The sequence below is a fragment of the Salmo salar genome, chromosome ssa08, assembly GCF_905237065.1.
Source record: "Salmo salar chromosome ssa08, Ssal_v3.1, whole genome shotgun sequence".
Lineage (NCBI taxonomy): Eukaryota > Metazoa > Chordata > Actinopteri > Salmoniformes > Salmonidae > Salmo > Salmo salar.
Window position 1 is genome coordinate 18,895,962 of NC_059449.1, and position 19,709 is coordinate 18,915,670.

General features: G+C 45.6%; 1 protein-coding gene across 1 annotated transcript in view; it reads right to left on the minus strand.

Moving 5' to 3' along the window:
- LOC106602171 (zeta-sarcoglycan) overlaps nucleotides 1-17,423 on the minus strand; it is a 361,636-nt gene extending 344,213 nt beyond the window's left edge. The window contains exon 1 of the mRNA XM_045722923.1: nucleotides 16,456-17,423. Within this exon, the coding sequence (XP_045578879.1) occupies nucleotides 16,456-16,494 (39 nt within the window). The 5' untranslated portion in view covers nucleotides 16,495-17,423. The remainder of the gene's footprint in view (nucleotides 1-16,455) is intronic.
- Between the last annotated feature and the right edge of the window lie 2,286 nt (nucleotides 17,424-19,709).

The window sequence follows — 19,709 nt, forward strand, 5'->3', positions numbered from 1 at the left end:
ACGACCCTAAGCACACAGCCAAGGCACCGCAGGAGTGGCTTAGGGGACAAGTCTCTGAATGTCCTTGAGTGGCCCAGCCAGAGCTGAACCCGATCGAACGTCTCTGGAGAGACCTGTGCAGCGACCCTCCCCATCCAACCTGAAGAGCTTGAGAGGATCTGCAGTGAAGAATGTGAGAAACTGCCCAAATACAGTTTTGCCACGCTTGTAGCGTCATACCCAAGAAGACTAGAGGCTGTAATCATTTCCAAAGGTGCTTCAACAAAGGACTGAGTAAAGGGTCTGAATAGTTACGTAAATGTGATATTTAATTTTTAAATTTTTATTTTATTAGAAGAAATACATAAATACCTGTTTCTGCTTGTCATTATGGGGTATTATGTGTAGATAGATGAGGGTAAAAAGCAATTTAATCCATTTTAGAATAAGACTTAACATAACAAAATGTGGAAAAAGTCAAGGGGCCTGAATACTTTCCAAATGCACTGTATGTTTACATTGTCAAAGCAAGTGAAATCGATAAACAAAAGTGAAATGAACAATAAAAAATGAACAGTAAACATTACGCTCTTATAAGTTCCAAAAGAATAAAGACATTTCAAATGTCATATTATGTCTATATACAGTGTTGTAACGATGTGCAAATAGTTCAAGTAGAAAATGGAAAATAAATAAACATCTCCCCCTGCCTATCCCACAATGCCCTCCCCTCTCCTCCCCAAGGTGCTCTCCCCACTCCTCCTTCCTCCCTCCCCTCTCTCCACCCTGCCCCTTACACCCCTGCCTATCCCACAATGCCCTCCCCTCTCCTCCCCAAGGTGCTCTCCCCACTCCTCCTTCCTCCCTCCCCTCTCTCCACCCCTGCCCCTTACACCCCTGCCTATCCCACAATGCCCTCCCCTCTCCTCCCCAAGGTGCTCTCCCCACTCCTCCTTCCTCCCTCCCCTCTCTCCACCCTGCCCCTTACACCCCTGCCTATCCCACAATGCCCTCCCCTCTCCTCCCCAAGGTGCTCTCCCCACTCCTCCTTCCTCCCTCCCCTCTCTCCACCCTGCCCCTTACACCCCTGCCTATCCCACAATGCCCTCCCCTCTCCTCCCCAAGGTGCTCTCCCCACTCCTCCTTCCTCCCTCCCCTCTCTCCACCCTGCCCCTTACACCCCTGCCTATCCCACAATGCCCTCCCCTCTCCTCCCCAAGGTGCTCTCCCCACTCCTCCTCTCCCCCTTCCTCCCTGGCCCCCGTTTCACCCCATGCGGGTGGGGGGACCATCTGTCTCTAAGCAACAGGGTGACACTGCTTTTTTTTGGCTGCCTGCCTCTACACACAGGCAACACTCTGGGCCGATGCCTTCTCTCCCTCCCTCTCTCCCCCTCTTTCCCTCACTTCTTACCTCCTGCCCTTCTTACCATCTGACATTCCTGCTCCCTCTCATTTTCACACTCACTTTTTCTTCCCACATATTCTATCTCTCTCTCCGTCTTTCCCTCACCTCTCCTGCCTCTCTCACCAACCAACATACTGTATTCTTTCCCTTCCCACTCTCCCTCCTTTCTCTCCCTCTCTTCTCTCCTCCCCCACTCTCCCTCCCTCCCCACTCTCTCTCCCTTCCTTCTCTCCCTCCCCCTCTCTCTCCATCACATTACCTGTGCTCTACTGCAGCATCACCAGGGTTGTCTGCGGCAGTGTTCCTGTAATCACTAAGCCGGGCAGATCAGGTGTGTGGATCGGGGCTGTGAGTGTGTATCAGGCGTAATGACTAACAGAGAGAGACAATCAGTGGACTGGACCAGACCACTGTGATGAGGATTATAACCCCGTTGGACTACTGAGACACACTGGTTGTGTCTGAAATACCACCCTATGTACTGCTATTGACAATGGCCCATTTCAGACACCGCTACTGATCCTGGACACACTGACTGTCTGAGACAAGCATCTTCCTCACACTGGCCTCTGTCTCTCCTCTCCCTCCTCTCCCCTCCCCACGCGCAATCCCCAATCAGACCCGTGTAGCGTCGACCTATGCTACCCAGAAGGGAGAGGGCCTGGACGTGATGTGAACACTGTGCCAAAAGAAAAAATACATGACGGATTGGAGGATGACAGGAAAGTGTGGTAGGAAAGCAGCCGTCTGTCTTCCCGTCTGTCTGTCTCTCCAGGCTTCAAAGGCAATGGCACAGAGGTAATCAGCCAGATGAGATCAGAGCACTGCTGACAAGTGTGACTGCTGACAATACCCAGGCTGATGCAACGCTATCCTTCCTCCCTCTCTCATCCACTCTCCCTCCATCAACCCATCTCATTCTCTCGCTCTCTCTTCCATCTCATTCTCTCCCTCTCATCTCTCCCTCATCCACTCTCCCTCCATCAACCCATCTCATTCTCTCGCTCTCTCTTCCATCTCATTCTCTCCCTCTCATCTCTCCCTCATTCACTCTCCTTCCATCAACCCATCTCATTCCCTCGCTCATGTAAACCCTCCTCTCTCTCGCTCTCTCTCTCTCTCTCTCTCATTCTCTCCCTCCGTCGCCAATCTCTCTCTCACTTTCCATCTTCAATCTCCCTCCATCACATCTCTCGCTCCATGTCCCTCTCAGTGCTCACAGTCATATGTTGAATGATGATCACACTTTACCAATAGATATGCACCCTGGTATGTTTACTAGAATACATAAGGCATCATTGCTTTCTAACGGGTTGCAGTTTGATCCAGGAGGAACTACCTCCACGGTGTTGGAACAGTTCTTGAAGCTCAGCCCGAGGGATAAAATGTCTCTCTGGCTAGCACCGTAACAGTCGCTGAGAGTAGTAGCTGTCGTTGTTGTGGATATGTCGCGCTTCCTCGCGGATGTGTAACTGTCACCGCTGCTGTTATAATGGCCTTGAGAAGAATCTGCCTAATGCAGCTCAGACCCTGGCTATAATGGCATGCGCCTGGATAAATGGCAACCATTTTATCTCCTCGTGAGGAGCTTTCTGTAAGTCACCTTGACTGGCAGTGGGTGCAGAGAACGGGCGAGAAGTGAGAGAACGAACGGAGCTACACTGAAGTGCAGCACTACGAATGACTGCATGCCACTTTGTGAATAAATCATAACGGAATGTTATCTCCGTATCCGCTGCGTTTATCTAACGGAGTTATCCAGGGCTTATGAGGTCATTAAAACCTAATGTGCTGCATCAAGTAACTAGAAATAGAACGGAACAGGCATACCCCTGAACGGAACCGCTCCAACGTACCAACGCCGCCAGATGGAACGGATACACCATTGGACGAAAACCCTGTGAACCTACCAAGCCGGTTTCCTGGACCCAGATTAACATTAGTCATGCATTTTCAATGGCGATTTTCCATTTGGATTAATGTTTAGTCCAGGACCAAGTTTAATCACAATAATCTGAGTCCAGGAAAACCAGCCCATAGAATTTGTGCAGTTCCTACTGAGGGGAAATGTAATGCAGCGTTACAGAATATGTCCGTGTTGCTGGGGTTTAAATACAGGGGCATACAGATACAGAGCTATGCAGAACAGAAACATCAAACCGGCAGAAACAGGACAATGCCTTTCATGTTGGTGGAGAGAATCAATAGGCTGAATGGGAAAGAAGATAAAACTATTTCTGCAGCTATGTCGAGCCGAGCTGAGCAGCGCTGCCCTTCACAAGGACCAATAAAATATCTATTAGACAGTTCTTTTCGATAAATAGTCTCTATTTGTCTTGTTTTGCACGTTTTGTACAAAATAATAAAATGCAGTACTACAGGATATTTCTTAACGTAGCTCTTTATTAGCTAGCTACAACTGGCATGTTCACTTATCTCCAACCATGATCAACTGACCATGACCTAACTCTCTGGGTGGTCTTAACATAGCACAGTATGATACGGCGGTAAAATACAGTACATCCAATTATAATTCAGTATGTTTACACATATGAATATTACATCCCCCTTCTTTTAAAACAAAAGAAAAATGTTTTACATATTCTAAGTGTTTCTTTTGAATACATGCTCTGTAGTTTTAACTCAAGGTAAGTAACCATTGATATTGCATACTACACCAACTGAATCAACATAGACTCTGAAACAATGATCCAACATACTGTTACTTTTCAAACAAGGGATTCTCAGCAACTCAGCTTTCACTGTAGAAATGACATCTTAACATTTCAAACAAATACAATACCAAAGCATTTCAAGTGAACTTTCAATAACAAGTTTACAGTCTGGAACTCTTTTAGGGCAGCGATCCGCCTACACCCTTTGACATTTCACAGGTCTAGGACAGCTCTGGGCTTGACCTCTCTTCCTGACCTTGTGCGATATGATGCTGAGCATGCTTCTGTGTCAGTCAACAGCTCTTGTGGTGTTGCAGGTAAGTGTGGTGTATGTTGTGCTGTGTGTGTGTTTAGTCCATCACGTTCTCTTTCAGGGAAACAGTTCATCTCATCAGTGTGTTGTTCTTTTGTGTTCAGTAAGTGACGACGATTGCGGCGGTACACCACTCCTTCTGCGGTGCGGACGTGATATGAACGTTCAGTGTCAGCTGGCTGGATGACGACTGCTGGTTTCCAGAGGCCATGCTCCTGGATTCTAACTGACTCTCCGTCGATCAGTGGTGGCAGTGTTCCAGCTGACCTGTCGTAGTATCGCTTTTGTTGTTGTTGTCTCTGTGCACATTTTCCATGCATTTCCTTGTAGCTGACGACCTCAGGTTGCAGCTGGGCCAGCTGGGCTGGTGATTTGAAGTTGTCAACTGAAGTGTTGCCGTATTCAAGGAGACTGAGGTAGGGGTCTCTCTTGTCTGCTTTTGCTTTGTCCACGAGTGATTTAGCAATCTGCACAGATTTTTCTGCAAGGCCATTACTTTGAGGGTAATGTGGGCTTGTGGTGACATGTGTGAACTCCCATGCTTTTGTGAAGGATTCAAACTCATTTGATTTGTAACAGGGCCCATTGTCAGATATTAAAGTCTCTACAATGCCATGCCTGGCAAAGGCTGCTTTCAGCTTGTGTATCACAGCTGCAGATGTGGTGCTGTGAAGCTTGTCGAGTTCGAAGTATCTGCTGTAGTAGTCCACTGTTATGACGTAGTCCTCGTTGTTCCAGGTGAACAGATCGGTTGCCACGACCTGCCAGGGTCGGTCTGGGATACAGTGAGGTAACATTGGCTCTTTGGTGTTTGAGGGGTGTCGTTGAAGACAGATGGCGCATCTACCAACAATGTCCTCTATTTGTTTGCACATTCCGGGTCAAAATAAAATGTCCCGTGCTCTCTGTTTGCACTTTTCCATGCCCATGTGTCCAGCATGGATCTTTGTCAAAATGTATTCTCTGAGACTGGTAGGAATAATGATTTTCTCTCCTTTGAAAATGATTCCGTTGATCTGTGATAGTTCATCACGATGGTTCCAGAATTCTGAGACGCTCTGAGGGCATTTTCTCCTCTCCTCAGGCCATCCATCCTGTATGACTTCCCTCAGCTGTGTGAGTTGAGAGTCCTTGTCTGTTTCTGCTTGGATCTCCTTCAGTTTCGTGTCACTAACTGGTAAGTTGCTGTACACAGTGTGCACTTGCATGTCCATGCCCTCACTGAGGCTGCTGTCCTTGTAGGTAAGAAACTTCCTGGAGAGTGTGTCTGCGACAGGGATGTCTTTGCCTGGACGGTGAGTGATTGTGAAGTCGTATTTTTGTAGTTGAAGGATCATTCTCTGTAGCCTTGGCCTGGCTGCGGCTAGTGGTTTCCTCATGATTGACTCAAGAGGCTTGTGGTCGGATTCCACAATACGTGCTGATGGAAACGTTTACATCCGAACAGAATGGCGTAGAGTTCCTTTTCGATTTGAGCGTAGTTGATTCACAGTCTGTGAGAGATTTGGAAGCATAGCCGATGGGCTTTCCTTCTTGCAGTAGCACTGCACCTAGTCCATACTTCGACGCGTCCACTTGCAGTCTGAGCTCTTTGTTGGGGTCGTAGTAGGCAAGGATTGGTCCCTGGTTCTCTCGTGATCAAGTCTTTCACATTCTGGAAAGCAATGTCGTGTTGCTTGTCCCAGAGAAACTCACTGAACTGCTTTAGCAGTTGACGCAGGGGTGCATTAGCATTGGAGAGGCTGGGTGCGAACTTGGCTAAGTAGTTGACCATGCCAAGCACTGTTTCCAGCTCTGCACGGTTCTTTGGTGGCTCCATTTCTTTTATGGCTGAGATCTTCTGTGGATCTGGCTTGATTCCATTCGCAGTGAGAAGATGTCCGAAGTAGCTGACCTCTTTAGCGCCAACTGTGCTCTTCTCGGGGTTGAGCCGGACTGCTCTCTCGCGGGACCTTTGCAGCATCGCGCGGAGGTTTTGGTCGTGCTCCTCTTTGGTTCGACCATAGACAAGGATGTCGTCCACAATTGCCACAACTCCGTCGAGGCCTTCGTACACTTCGTCGATCTTTCGCTGAAACTCGTCTTGGGCTGAGATAATCCCAAAAGGCAGGCGACAGAACCTGTAGCGTCCAAACGGTGTGTTGAGTGTTGTGAGCTTAGATGACTCTTCTGTGAGCTTGATAGCCCAGTAGCCTGATCTAGCGTCCATGACACTGAAGTAGTGTGCTCCCGCTAGCTTGCGTGTGATGCCATCTAGCGTCGGTAAAGGGTAATGGGGCCGTTTGATAGCCTTGTTCAAGTCTCTTGGGTCGAGGCATACTCGGAGCTTGCCTGTGCGTGGTTTCTCCACCACCACTAACGCGTTTACCCAGTCAGTCGGTTCTGTAACCTTGGTGACTATGTCAGATTGCTCCATGCTCTCCAACTCTTTCTTCAGACGGGCATGGAGAGCAAGGGGAATCTTTCTCGGTGGGTAGACCACAGGGGTTGCGTCTGGGCCAAGGTGAATGGTACATTCTCCTGGGAATAATCCTATTCCTGTAAAAACATCAGCAAACTCCTCCAGTACATTTTCTGTCTCTACTGGTGCTGTCACTGATAAAACTAGCTTGATGAGGTCCATGTCTAAACATGCTTTAAGACCTAGCACTGCAGGTGCTCTACTGTCAACAAAGTAAAAGTCCAACATCATGTCACTTTCCTTGTATTTGCAATTGAAAGTGCATGTGCCTTTTACTGGGAGCTGTTTACCACCATAACCTGTCAGTCTGCGCATGGTGGGCTGTAGCTCGCACTCAGATGTCAAGCTGCGGTACTTATTCAGAGGAATAATGTTTACTTGTGCACCAGTGTCTAGTTTGAACTTTAGCTCTGTGCCTTGTGTTCCTATCTCAATGTCAGCAAAGGCTTGCTCTGTCTCTGATGTTTGACTTTTCTGTGTCACTGAATCAATAAACAGTTCATTAGCATTTGACTCTTTGATTGACATTATCTTCACTCCCTGTGTGTACTGTTTTTCCACGGTAGGCTCTGCACACTTTTGCAAAGTGATTCCATTTACCACATTTAGTACACTGTTTGCCTTTAGCTGGGCAATTTCCTTGTTCGCCATCCACTTTGTATCCACAATATCCACATGTTTTGGGGCGTTTTGAGTCTGTGTCGCTCTGTTTTGGAGTTATGTCTCTCTCCGTTCTAAAACGCGCTCTCTGTGCACCGGAGGTGTGCTTTGATGTCTGCCTGACTGCGTGCACTGCTTGTTCACGTGATGCGCTCGTGCTGCGGCGCGAAATGGTTTTCATCTGCGCCTGTGCTAGCTCGTGAGATCTGGCTATGTCGATAGCTTTGCCCAGCGTTAGCTCAGACCCAACATTAAAAAGTTTCTCTCTCACTCGCGGTGAGTGTATTCCAAATACAATACGGTTCCTGACCATCTCATCCTTGTTTGCATAATCACAGTCTTTCACAAGCAGACGCAGCTCAGTCACAAACTGTTCAAAAGACTCGCTATCTCCCTGTACTCTCTCATGGAATTTGTACCTAGCGAAAATCCTATTGGTCTTCGGCACAACATATGCTTCAAAACGATCGTAGTATGTTTTCAGTACCTTTGATTCAGCCTCGGTAAGTGTCCATGTGTTGTAAATATCTCTCCCTTTTTCACCGATCCAGAGGAGCAGGTGGCTGCACTTTTCCTCTTCTCTTTCCTTCAGAGGACCCATGAACATTAGCTCCACATGCTGTTTGTACTTACGCCATGCATCGGGTAAGTTTGTAGACTCCCAGTCCATTCGAGGTGAAGGAACTCCAGAAAAATCCATCTTTTAAGACCTTTTACTCTGACACCATGTCTTGTTTTGTACGCTTTGTACAAAATAATAAAATGCAGTACTACAGGATATTTCTTAACGTAGCTCTTTATTAGCTAGCTACAACTGGCATGTTCACTTATCTCCAACCATGATCAAGTGACCATGACCTAACCCTCTGGGGGGTCTTAACCAATCATAGCACAGTATGATATGGTAAAATGCATCCAATTATAATTCAGTATGTTTACAGATATGAATATTACACTATTCTTTCCTTCCTTCTTATTGTCCAATAGGAAAACGTGGCTTTTTGAGAGATAACGTTGAGATCGGTTTAAAGTAATTATGGCTCATGGGTGGTGGGGGACTTGAGAGGAGAATGCGTAAATGTTGTCTATGAACAGAGGTTGGTCAGTTGTGCTCACACACACACACACACACACACACACACACACACACACACACACACACACACACTCACACTCTCACACATTCACACACACACTCACACACATGCCCCTTGATCTGGGCCTACCTATAACTGGTCCTAGCTATAACTGGGGCCTGGAGTTTTCCTGCCCAGGTAACATGCTCAGGAAAGACTAAACTGTATGCGGAGTTGGTAGCAACAATTGTCGTCAATGTCCTTCCAACCACTACATAAAACCATTATTGTTATCCAATAAAGGGACTGATTGAAAAGATGATTTCAAATTCTTTAGGGAAAAAAATGATTTATTTTTTCTTCATGACCTTCATAAGTCTACAATGGAGAAGCAGGTCTGGGGAAAAAAGTGTAACAAATGAAATAATAAACGGAAACAAGTCTTGGTTTTCATCTATTTGTTTTTTCTTTAGCGATGTCTGTCATTTCTGACAACGCAATTTTTTTGTCACACCGCCTTGACATTGGTTGACAAAGAGCTTTCAAAGTCTGTCGGGAATATTTGAATATCAGCGCAAACGGGCAAACAAATAAAGTCCCTTTTCAAGTCGCTGGAATATTCTCAGGACATTGGTGAGGCGACGAGCGGCAGAATCACGGAGGTGTGAAACGTACAACACAAAGGACAACAAAGCACATCAAACATGGCCACACAAACACAGCCAAGACAGCTCAGAAAGTCAACGTCTGAATCACATCCACATGAAAATAATAGACCCAGGTCGGCATAAACAGACTATGTTGTGGGAGGGAGGGGAGTGGACGGGGGGTGGACGGGGAGACCAGACATCCTCACTGAGTACTTGGACGTTAGCCAGACCAATGTGCTTTGACATTTCCTCCCTGATGCTTCAGTACAGAGGGACTTTAGGAGCCTTGATTAGGTTGGATCTAAGGTCACGTTCAATCAAAAACCAACCTCCGGAAATTATATGCAATTATGCAAAAACACAATTTGTCTTTTAATGAGTCTCCAGTGATATTGGATTTGGTATGACAGTAAACATAGTTGGGCTGATTGAATCGATGAAGATGTGAATCTATTTAAGCGGAAGGGAAAAAAACGAATGGCCCCCTCACATTGTTATTTTTTTACTGAACGATATCCCTGATCCAGACCACCAGACCTGTCTCTGAACCTGGTTTTGTCTGGACATGGGTCACATTCATTAGGAACCAAATGGAAGAAAGTGTACTGAAACGGGAGGGACTACCTAAACTTGTCCAATAAAAAACATTGTAATATTATTGTATTGTATTGTACATTTTGTATTCTAAATGTGTAATGATTGAGTAATGATGTAATAATTATTGTATGATGTATTGTGTTATTTATGATGTAGGCTGTTTTGTTGTGATGTAATCGTTTTGGACCCAAGGAGGAGTGTGGAGATACTAACAAATGCCAATACAAATCCTCCCTCTACAGAAAGATGAGATAAGTTCCTGCCCTATGGGCCGTTCTGGCTCAGACAAGGTTTACTTTGTCTTGGTCAAGTCTCATCCCCAACCATGATCCTGACCCTGACTAAGTGGCTGCACTGTCAGTCACTCCATCATCCCTTAGTTGCTCTGAGGCATGTCACATCCCCTCTCTGTCCCCGCATCGTCTCACTCCAAAAACCTAGAGAAAAGTGTGAGGCAGGAGAGGCCCTCTTCTCCCTTCACTCTTTCAATCACCCCAACTCGTCCGTCATTCTCGAGCCGCCGCACTCCTTACTTTACGCCAGCGCGGGCCGCCAATCCCGCTCCATTTGTCTCATGATGAGGTGTCAGTAGCGCCCTTGAGTGGGAGCGCAGTTGCCAGTCCCCCTATGCTCCTCAGCCACAACCAGGCCTGAGATCTGACTGTTATTAACTTGTCAGAGCGGCGGAACCACGGGGAGGAGGGAGGGAGCAGAGTTCAACATGTGCTCCCTTATGCATGGCTTAGCTTCAGTGTTTGTAGTGTGCGAACCAAAGTGTTTACCCACCAAGGCCCCCGGGGCCCCCTGCAGCTTGACTGACTGCTGCTAGGATCAACCATCACTCTCTATTAGCTGGTAAGTATGGCCATCTCAAGAGAATGCACGTCGCTCGCTCAACTCCCTAGGTCATAGCCGGAAGATCGCCAGACCCATGTAAGGCTTTATCAACCGGACTATACAGTTGTAGTCGGAAGTTTACATACACTTATGTTGGAGTCATTGAAACTCGTTTTTCAACCACAATCTCCTTTCGTGCGAAAAGTGCAAATCAATCCCAGAACAACAGAAAAGGACCTTGTGAAGATGCTGGAGGAAACAGGTACAAAAGTATCTATATCCACAGTAAAACGAGTCCTATATCGTCATAACCTGAAAGGCCGCTCAGCAAGGAAGAAGCCACTGCTCCAAAACCGCCATAAAAAAAGCCAGACTACGGTTTGCAACTGCACATGGGGACAAAGATCGTACTTTTTGGAGAAATGTCCTCTGATTTAATGAAGCAAAAATAGAACTGTTTGGCCATAATGACCATCGTTATGTTTGGAGGAAAAAGGGGGAGGCTTGCAAGCCGAAGAACACCAACCCAACCGTGAAACACGGGGGTGGCAGCATCATGTTGTGGGGGTGCTTTGCTGCAGGAGGGCCTGGTGCACTTCACAAAATAGATGGCATCATGAGGTAGGAAAATTATGTGGATATATTGAAGCAACATCTCAAGACATCAGTCAGGAAGTTAAAGCTTGGTCACAAATGGGTCTTCCAAATGCACAATGACCCCAAGCACACTTCCAAAGTTGTGGCAAAATGGCTTAAGGACAACAAAGTCCTGACCTCAATCCTATAGAAAATTTGTGGACAGAACTGAAAAATCGTGTGCGATCAAGGAGGCCTACAAACCTAACTCAGTTACACCAGCTCTGTTAGGAGGAATGGGCCAAAATTCACCCAATTTATTGTGGGAAACTTGTGGAAGGCTACCCGAAACGTTAAACAATTTAAAGGCGATCCTACCAAATACTAATTCAGTGTATGTAAACTTCTGACCCACTGGGAATGTGATGAAATAAATAAAAGCTGAAATAAATCATTCTCCCTACTATTATTCTGACATTTCACATTCTTAAAATAAAGTGGTGATCCTAATCCTAATTTTTACTTGGATTAAATGTCAGTAATTGTGAAAAACTGAGTTTAAATGTATTTCACTAAGGTGTATGTAAACTTCCGACTTCAACTGTACATCAACTTGACAGATTGTGTCACTGCACTAGACAACCAATGTCAGTCCACATAGAGGGTAAAATACAGGCAAACACGTGGCTGAAGGAGAGATTTGTTTGCGGAATTTATCCGAATGGGAAATGAAAAATGCTTGTTGCTTTAGACTGCCTCGGTCTTCCCACTGTTCCTGGGCCCAGTTACTAACTCTACAGTAAGCAAGCAGTCTCATCGTTTCCATGGCCACCCCTACTAGAACAATGGAAGCAATTATAAAAACGCTTCTTGGAAGATTGCAGTAATAATGTGAGCAGTAATAGCATAACAGGGTGATTAATGGTGTAAATTAAACAACTATTAAAGCCTCTCTCCATTTCATCTGTAATAAGAGAGGAGGAGGCAGCCAGCAAGCAGGTTTGGAGTGGAGAACTAAAGAAAGGGAAAGCGTAGCAGTAGGATGCATCCGGGCCTGTACTAGTGTAATGCCACATTTTATACCTCAATAACTTTTGCATCACTTAGTTCATTATGTCGAAATTGTATCCGGTAATCCGGAACAAAGCCCCTTGTGCGGCGTTAACCTTTTCCTGCCGTCGCCAGGTGTTTTACGTCTCGACACCTGTGCACACACACAACACGGGCAAATTGCCTGCCGTTCCCAAGCACACGCTGAAGGCTATCCGCGGGAAATGTTCTACACAACGGTTTCCTCCTCTGCAAATATATATTAATCATTTGATACTCGGCGCTGCTGTACATGTAGCTGAAGCCAATGTTGTAATCGGAGTGCCCTTTCAGGGCTGCCGCAGTTAATTAAGTATAGAATGGATGGAGGAGACAGACTCACCCCCAGAGTCAGTCTGCAAGACTTAGTCAGATGGAACTCGAGTCAGGACCCAGGAAATGTAAAGACAAACAGAGTAGTACACAGGCAAATGTTACTCAAACTATTTTATAGCTGTAGGAAAAACAATAGATTTAAGCCCGCTGTAAGCGCAGATGGATACTGCCCAATTCCTAGACGTCATCTTAACCCCTCTTCCACAGCAGCTGCCAATCGTGATGAGGATTGACCAGTGACGTTCTATCAACTATAATGTGACCCCACAAAGGTCAAGTTCAGATAACCAATCCTAAAATCAGGCAATATATGATGCTGCTGTGACTAAAAGTCAACATCGCTCAAATATCCCATTGGTTTCAATCTGATCTGATTAATTAGCAAGCGTTTCCATTTCCTTTGGAACAGGACTGTCTGTTTGAAGTGCTCTGCTTCCCGGGGTATCCATCTCTGAAAGCTTTCCAGTAAATTGAATTGCACTTTCTTTGCAGTTTAGATGAAGAAGGAGAGACGGGGACTAATCTTATCAACTCTGAGTTTAACTGACACATTTGCCTGGGGATAAGAAGCTAAGCAGAATTGGTACTGTAATTAGACTATATCGCCATGACTCCCCTCCCCGCTAAAATGCCGCCACCGCTCGCTTGGTGTTCGCTTAGTTTATAATCTCCTCTACTCTTCAAGCCACGCCTTCTTTCAGAGTCCTCTTTGCCCCTCCCTCGGTTCAATTACCGCGTATGCCACTTCCGTCCAAACAATAGCCCATGACAGTTAATTACACATGCTAATGCTAATTCAATAATGTTCTAATGTTCTGACTGCGCCGGGCCTAGTGTGTGCTATGCCCTAATGAATCTAACTGATAATAGAATACAGCTTAGAATCAATATCAGGCCCCCTGGGGCCTTACTTACAAAGCGTCTCAGAGTAAAGTGCTGTTCCAGGATCAGATTTGCCTTTTAGATTATACTAAATAGACAAGGGTGGACCTGATCCTAGATCAGTGAACCTACTTCGAGACACTTTGTGAATACAGGTTACAAGATTGAGTGTTTTCAAATGGTCAAGTGGTTGACCCCTCCATATAGGCAAGGTCAAGGCCATTGGGTCTGGGCTAGAAAAACAGGTGGGTCACAAAAAAAACCTAAAAAAAACGACAATAGGCAGGTCATCTAGCACTAAAGTTTAGGGACCACTACTCCAGAAAACAACCCACGGTTAGGGTGCGCCCCGATACCCTATATAGTGGCATAAAGGGAACAGGGTGCCATCTGGGATGCAGGCTTAGTCTCATGGCAGCCTTATCCTTCCAGGGAAGAAGAGAGGGATGGACAGATCAAGAGAGGGAGGGAGAGGTTAACTAGTTAGTCAAACCAAGGCTCAGTTTGCCAACATAAGTGGGTTTCCTCTATTGAGGGTTATGATTGTGCAGATCTTTAGCTACAGTATAATACCAGTGGGTTTCCTCTATTGAGGGTTATGATTGTGCAGATCTTTAGCTACAGTATAATACCAGTGGGTTTCCTCTATTGAGGGTTATGATTGTGCAGATCTTTAGCTACAGTATAATACCAGTGGGTTTCCTCTATTGAGGGTTATGATTGTGCAGATCTTTAGCTACAGTATAATACCAGTGGGTTTCCTCTATTGAGGGTTATGATTGTGCAGATCTTTAGCTACAGTATAATACCAGTGGGTTTCCTCTATTGAGGGTTATGATTGTGCAGATCTTTAGCTACAGTATAATACCCTCGCCAACTGTGGCAGGCTATGGCAGGGTTTCCCAAACTCGGTCCTCGGGACCCCGAGTGGTGCACGTTTTGGGTCTTGCCCTAACACTACACAGCTGATTCAAATGATCAAAGCCTGATGATTATTTGAACCAGCTGTGTAGTGCTAGGGCAAACACCAAAATGTGCAACACATGGGGTCCCAAAGACCTAGTTCAGGAAGCTATGGGCACAGAGGATGGTGGCGAAATAGTCCTGCCACACAAACCCAGGCCAGCATGTCATCATGGGCCACATCCTCTTTTACTGCCTCTTGGATGACTTCCAAATATTTGATTGCTTATTATCCCATGGGACTCTATTTTAAAGTGCACATTAGTGATTTGCCATTAAGGCCTTGCTTTGAACTGTTTGCCAAATCTTTAACTTTAAAAAGAAATAAACAAACTATGGATATCGGAACGATGACCTTTCCCCACCAATGGTGCTTCTACATCTGCATTGCTTGCTGTTCAGGGTTTTAGGCTGGGTTTCTGTATAGCACTTTGTGACATCGGCTGATGTAAAAAGGGCTTTATAAATACATTTATTTGATTAAAATACATTTGACAAAATGGGAACATTTGGCACGTGTGATGCGCGAATATGCACAAAATGATCCTGTAAATTCAACCAATACCAATTCGAGGCTTAAAAGATCAAACAAACCAATCCATGTCAACTTCCAATTAACACTCATCAGCGGGAAAAGTAGTCAGAATGATTGCAATCATTAGCCTAACATATGGGACTGGTCAGGGACCTGCACTAACTAATGTGGAATATTAGAGCATCATCAAAACTTCAACAACCAGCCACAATGTATTCATTCCCGTGGATTGTCTGATCTATGCAATCATCGGTTCGATCAATGAAACCAATCGCCAGACAGCTGGCCGACCTGGGTACAGCTCCAGCTCCCTGATTTAAATGGGGCGTCAAAATAGTCCCGGGTCTCTTTTCAGCCGCGGATCGATACACTACCAAATGGCCTCCGAACGGCGGATTGGAATTCCGTGTGCACGCAGGGGCTAGGTTACATGTCAGTGTGATCACAGTGCGTGCTGGGTCGCTACAGGTGAGTTTACACAGGCATCCCAATTCTGATTGAGATTTAGAGATTTGTACTTGACACGTATGTTTACAAATCGGGGCGCAAACTGGGCAGCATTCGCTCCATATGTTCTCATACGCACCATTTCAACTCCAACAGCACACTTGTCCTTCATAACATGGACATGTTGATAGCACGCAATCTGATTTGATTTGTTTTCATTCCACATGTTTTACAACACAGACTACTATTTGGCGCCTATAAATGAAGACGATGAGCAAGAGGGAACTCTTCCCAGAGTATCCTATCCTATTATTGAACACTGAACATGAGGGGACGTAGGTGGTGAGTGGGGTATACAGACAGAGAGACAGACACAGAGAGAGAGAGAGAGAGAGACAGAGAGACACAGAGAGAGAGAGACACACACAGCGAGAGAGAGAGAGACAGAGAGACAGAGAGAGAGACAGAGAGAGAGAGAGGCATAGAGACAGAGGCATAGAGAGAGAGAGAGAGAGAGAGACAGAGAGAGAGACAGAGAGACAGAGAGAGAGACAGAGAGAGACAGAGACAGAGCGAGAGAGAGAGAGAGAGAGAGAGGCATAGAGACAGAGGCAGAGAGAGAGAGAGAGAGAGAGAGAGAGAGAGAGAGAGAGAGAGCTCATTACACATATTCCCCGCAAAACAGAGCAGCTCCCAACACGTTCGAGACGGTTCAAGCTTAATGCATTCTAAATCCCCAATGTGGACAGTGGAATGTATCACACAGCTGAGAGAGAACACCATGGCTGCAACAACTCACATATTGAGATGCACCCCACGCACAAATTTTGACACTCCACCACACAACGGCACTGGCTTGTGTAACAAGCGTCGGGCACCGCGGCACCCATCACCACACAGCGAAGGACACCCCCCCCACACACACACACACACACATACACACTCATTTTCGTGTGCACGTAGTCTACCTACCTTCAGAGCCTCGATATCCAGTGATGTTGATCGGTCCATATAGAAAGAGAAAGTCTTGCGCACAAAGTTGTTAATATCTAGACTCTTAGTTCCCGACCTAAACTCAGCCCTGTCCTCCAACCCGCGGACGATTTTCTCAATTTCATTCCCGTTGATCACGACTCCTCCAGTTTGGAATTGAAGCGATGACGATAACAGCTATTCACTTGACGACAGTTATTGACCAGCAGAAACGAAATGTAACCCCCATGAGCCGGCAAACAAACAGTTTTGATTGCTCCGATGTTGAAAGGGAACGCGAATTCCGTTATGGTAGATTCATGTCTCCGGCGCGGAGCAAGCGGCAGGCTGAATTGCTGCAACCCCAGCAACTGAGTTCCAATGCTTGGACGTCCTCATGCGGCAAATACACATCAATTCTGTTCGGTTTGAAGAAAGGGGAAGCCAAGGGGAAGAGCTATAATTCCGACGACTGATGTATTGGGGTGATATGGGGAGTGTGTGTGGGGGGTGGGGGTGGGGGGGTGTAATCAACTAGATGAATCGAAAATAACCGAGGACGATAACGCGCTCTTCCGATTTTATCCGAGCCAGAGTCGCTGTAGTGATGCTGATGCTCGCCTTCGAAGTGCACCGCATCTGAATTCAGACGCTGTATCTTAGAAAGTCTATGAGAGAGGTTGGAGGGAGGGGGCGAGAAAGAGCGATAGAGATACGTATCTGTTCTCCCAAGGAAGGAAAATGTTGAGTGCAGGTCGAGTTTATCTGGCCGCGCAGTTTCTCTCCCGTCGCCGTGCGTTACGGTTCAGCGCCACCAGATGACTGTATCTTTCCCACGGCTCTGACTTAAGAAACTAGTGGAGTTTTCATCTCTCCCAGACAGCAAACTGTCTCTGCCCCTGCAGCCCTGTTTGTCAGCCTTCCCCTGGGGCCCTAAAGCTACCAATGAGTGTGGAGAAGCCCATCAGCGGGCTTCCTGAGCGCATGCCATCACTGCTGAACCGCAGTGCTGTTTAACTTTTAATTAGCAAAACGGATGACATTCCATATATCCCACTGGGCACTCTGGTTGAATCAACGTTGTTTCCAAGTCGTTTTCAATGTTATTACGTTGAATCAACGTGGAATACACGTTGATGTGACGTCTGTGCCCAGTGGGAACAGACATGAGCGGAGCACGCTGCAAAGCGTAGCTTTGTGATCACAATCCATTTAGTGTTCATTCCGGACAAGTCATTAGCCGACCGAGACAAGCCTTATGAAGAGAGGGACATTTATCAAGGGTGTCCACATCCCCAGAATAGAATAGAAGCCAGTCACAGCACAGTCACTGGATATGGTATCATCTTAATGAATACGAGGCTTTCTACCACCGGGGCCTTATTTCTGATTCTGTGCCACTCTGTAATTAATCATTTTACGGTACCCGCTTTTATTAGAGAACATGACCTCGAATGAGCGCGCTGTGGCAGCTCGAGCTGAAGTGACGTCAGCTCATCTCGAGCTCCATCTCGTCTGGGACACAAGTTTTTACAGCCCGCTAGTAAAGGGACGTGATGTGGCAGGTTTAGCGTCCTTGCTGTGTGTGCGTGTGTGTCTGTGCGTGTATGGTGTGTGTGTGTGAGAGAGAGAAAGAGCTCATCATTCGTGCGCGCGCGCTTCTCTACGTGCGTCGGTTTGTGTGTGTGTGTGTGTGTGTGTGTGAGAGAGAAAGAGCTCATCATTTGTGCTTCTCTACGTGCGTCGGTTTGTGTGTGTGTGTGTGTGTGTGTGTGTGTGTGTGTGTTAGTAATGAAGTAGCTAGGTGATGTGTCCTAGATAAATGGGGTTCGTGCATCAACCCGCTGTACCACAAATCTTGGCATGGTTTTCTCAGATGGCTCACAGTAATGAGATGCACAGTAATGCTACATAAATCATTCGACAGTGTGTGTGTGTGTGTGTGTGTGTGTGCGTGTGTGTGTGTGTGTGTGTGTGTGTGTGTGTGTGTGTGTGTGTGTGTGTGTGTGTGTGTGTGTGTGTGTGTGTGTGTGTGTGTGTGCGTGGAAGAGAGAGAGAGAGAGAACGCGCTGCCCAATTATTAGGCTACATTTATGTTAAAGTTATTGAAATCTAAATACTATTTATATTACAGAACAAGCGGCAAAGCTCCATATGACACAAATGTTTGCTTTGTAGCCAGAGAAGCACATGCAGATTAAACACTATGGAGTCTTAACATATGTAACATAAATATGTAACAAAACTGTATAAATATGCCATAGAAAAAAGCATTGAAATAAACAATTTCTCAATTATGCATTTAGATACAAATGTCAAATATACAGTATGGTAACAATCCTTCCTTCAAACAACTATTCTATGGATTACATTTCGTGAAAATCCCAAATATCATGGTATTTTTTTGTCTGGGTTTCGTGTGGAAACACTCAATAAAGACACTGTAGTAGGATAGATCTTTATTCCAGATGCCATCACAGATAGACAATGCAATAACCAAACCCCGGTGACATTAAGGGTAAATTGAAACTGTGCCCGCCAGACAGTTTGTTTTGCATGTTTACGTTGCTCCCCGACCATTAATGCATGCATGAATGATGTCTTTTAACAAGAGCGTTACATGTGCAGTCTCTTTCACGGCGCATTGACTTTAATTCATGCATATATCTAACTATTTGATAACACTATTGTTGCCATCACTGGAAAGGATGTGGAGCTTGTTTTATTCAATGGGATTATAGCCTTTGGGATGCAATACAAGGTAGATATTTATGATCAAATGCATACGTTAATAAACCGTTTTTATTACCTTAATTCACAGCAACATAAGCAATGCTATGGCCTTATAAACTTTGATTGATTCTGTGAATTTTTAGTTATATTTCAGGTTTAGCATATATTTTACATTGCCTCAATTACCCTCAAAATGCTACATAATTGTGAGGTATTTCTCTAGAGTAAGCTATGTTTACCCTATGTTAGTCTGTTTCGTCCAGTCATCCATTCATCCCCCATCTATCTCCCCATTATCCAGCAGATTCCTTGAAATCTGAGTCAGTGTTGCCTTCTGTATGTATGCTCAATTCAGCACGGTCCTCCATCGGTAGACAGCGGAACAGCTACTCGAAAATATTTACACTTTGGAGAGGGAATAGTAACCGAATGAATGGTGACTGGTTTGTGTCTGTAGGCTATATGTCGTTATCAATGTCACTGCAATTAATGGGATGGTAAAAGTAATGTTAAAAATAATT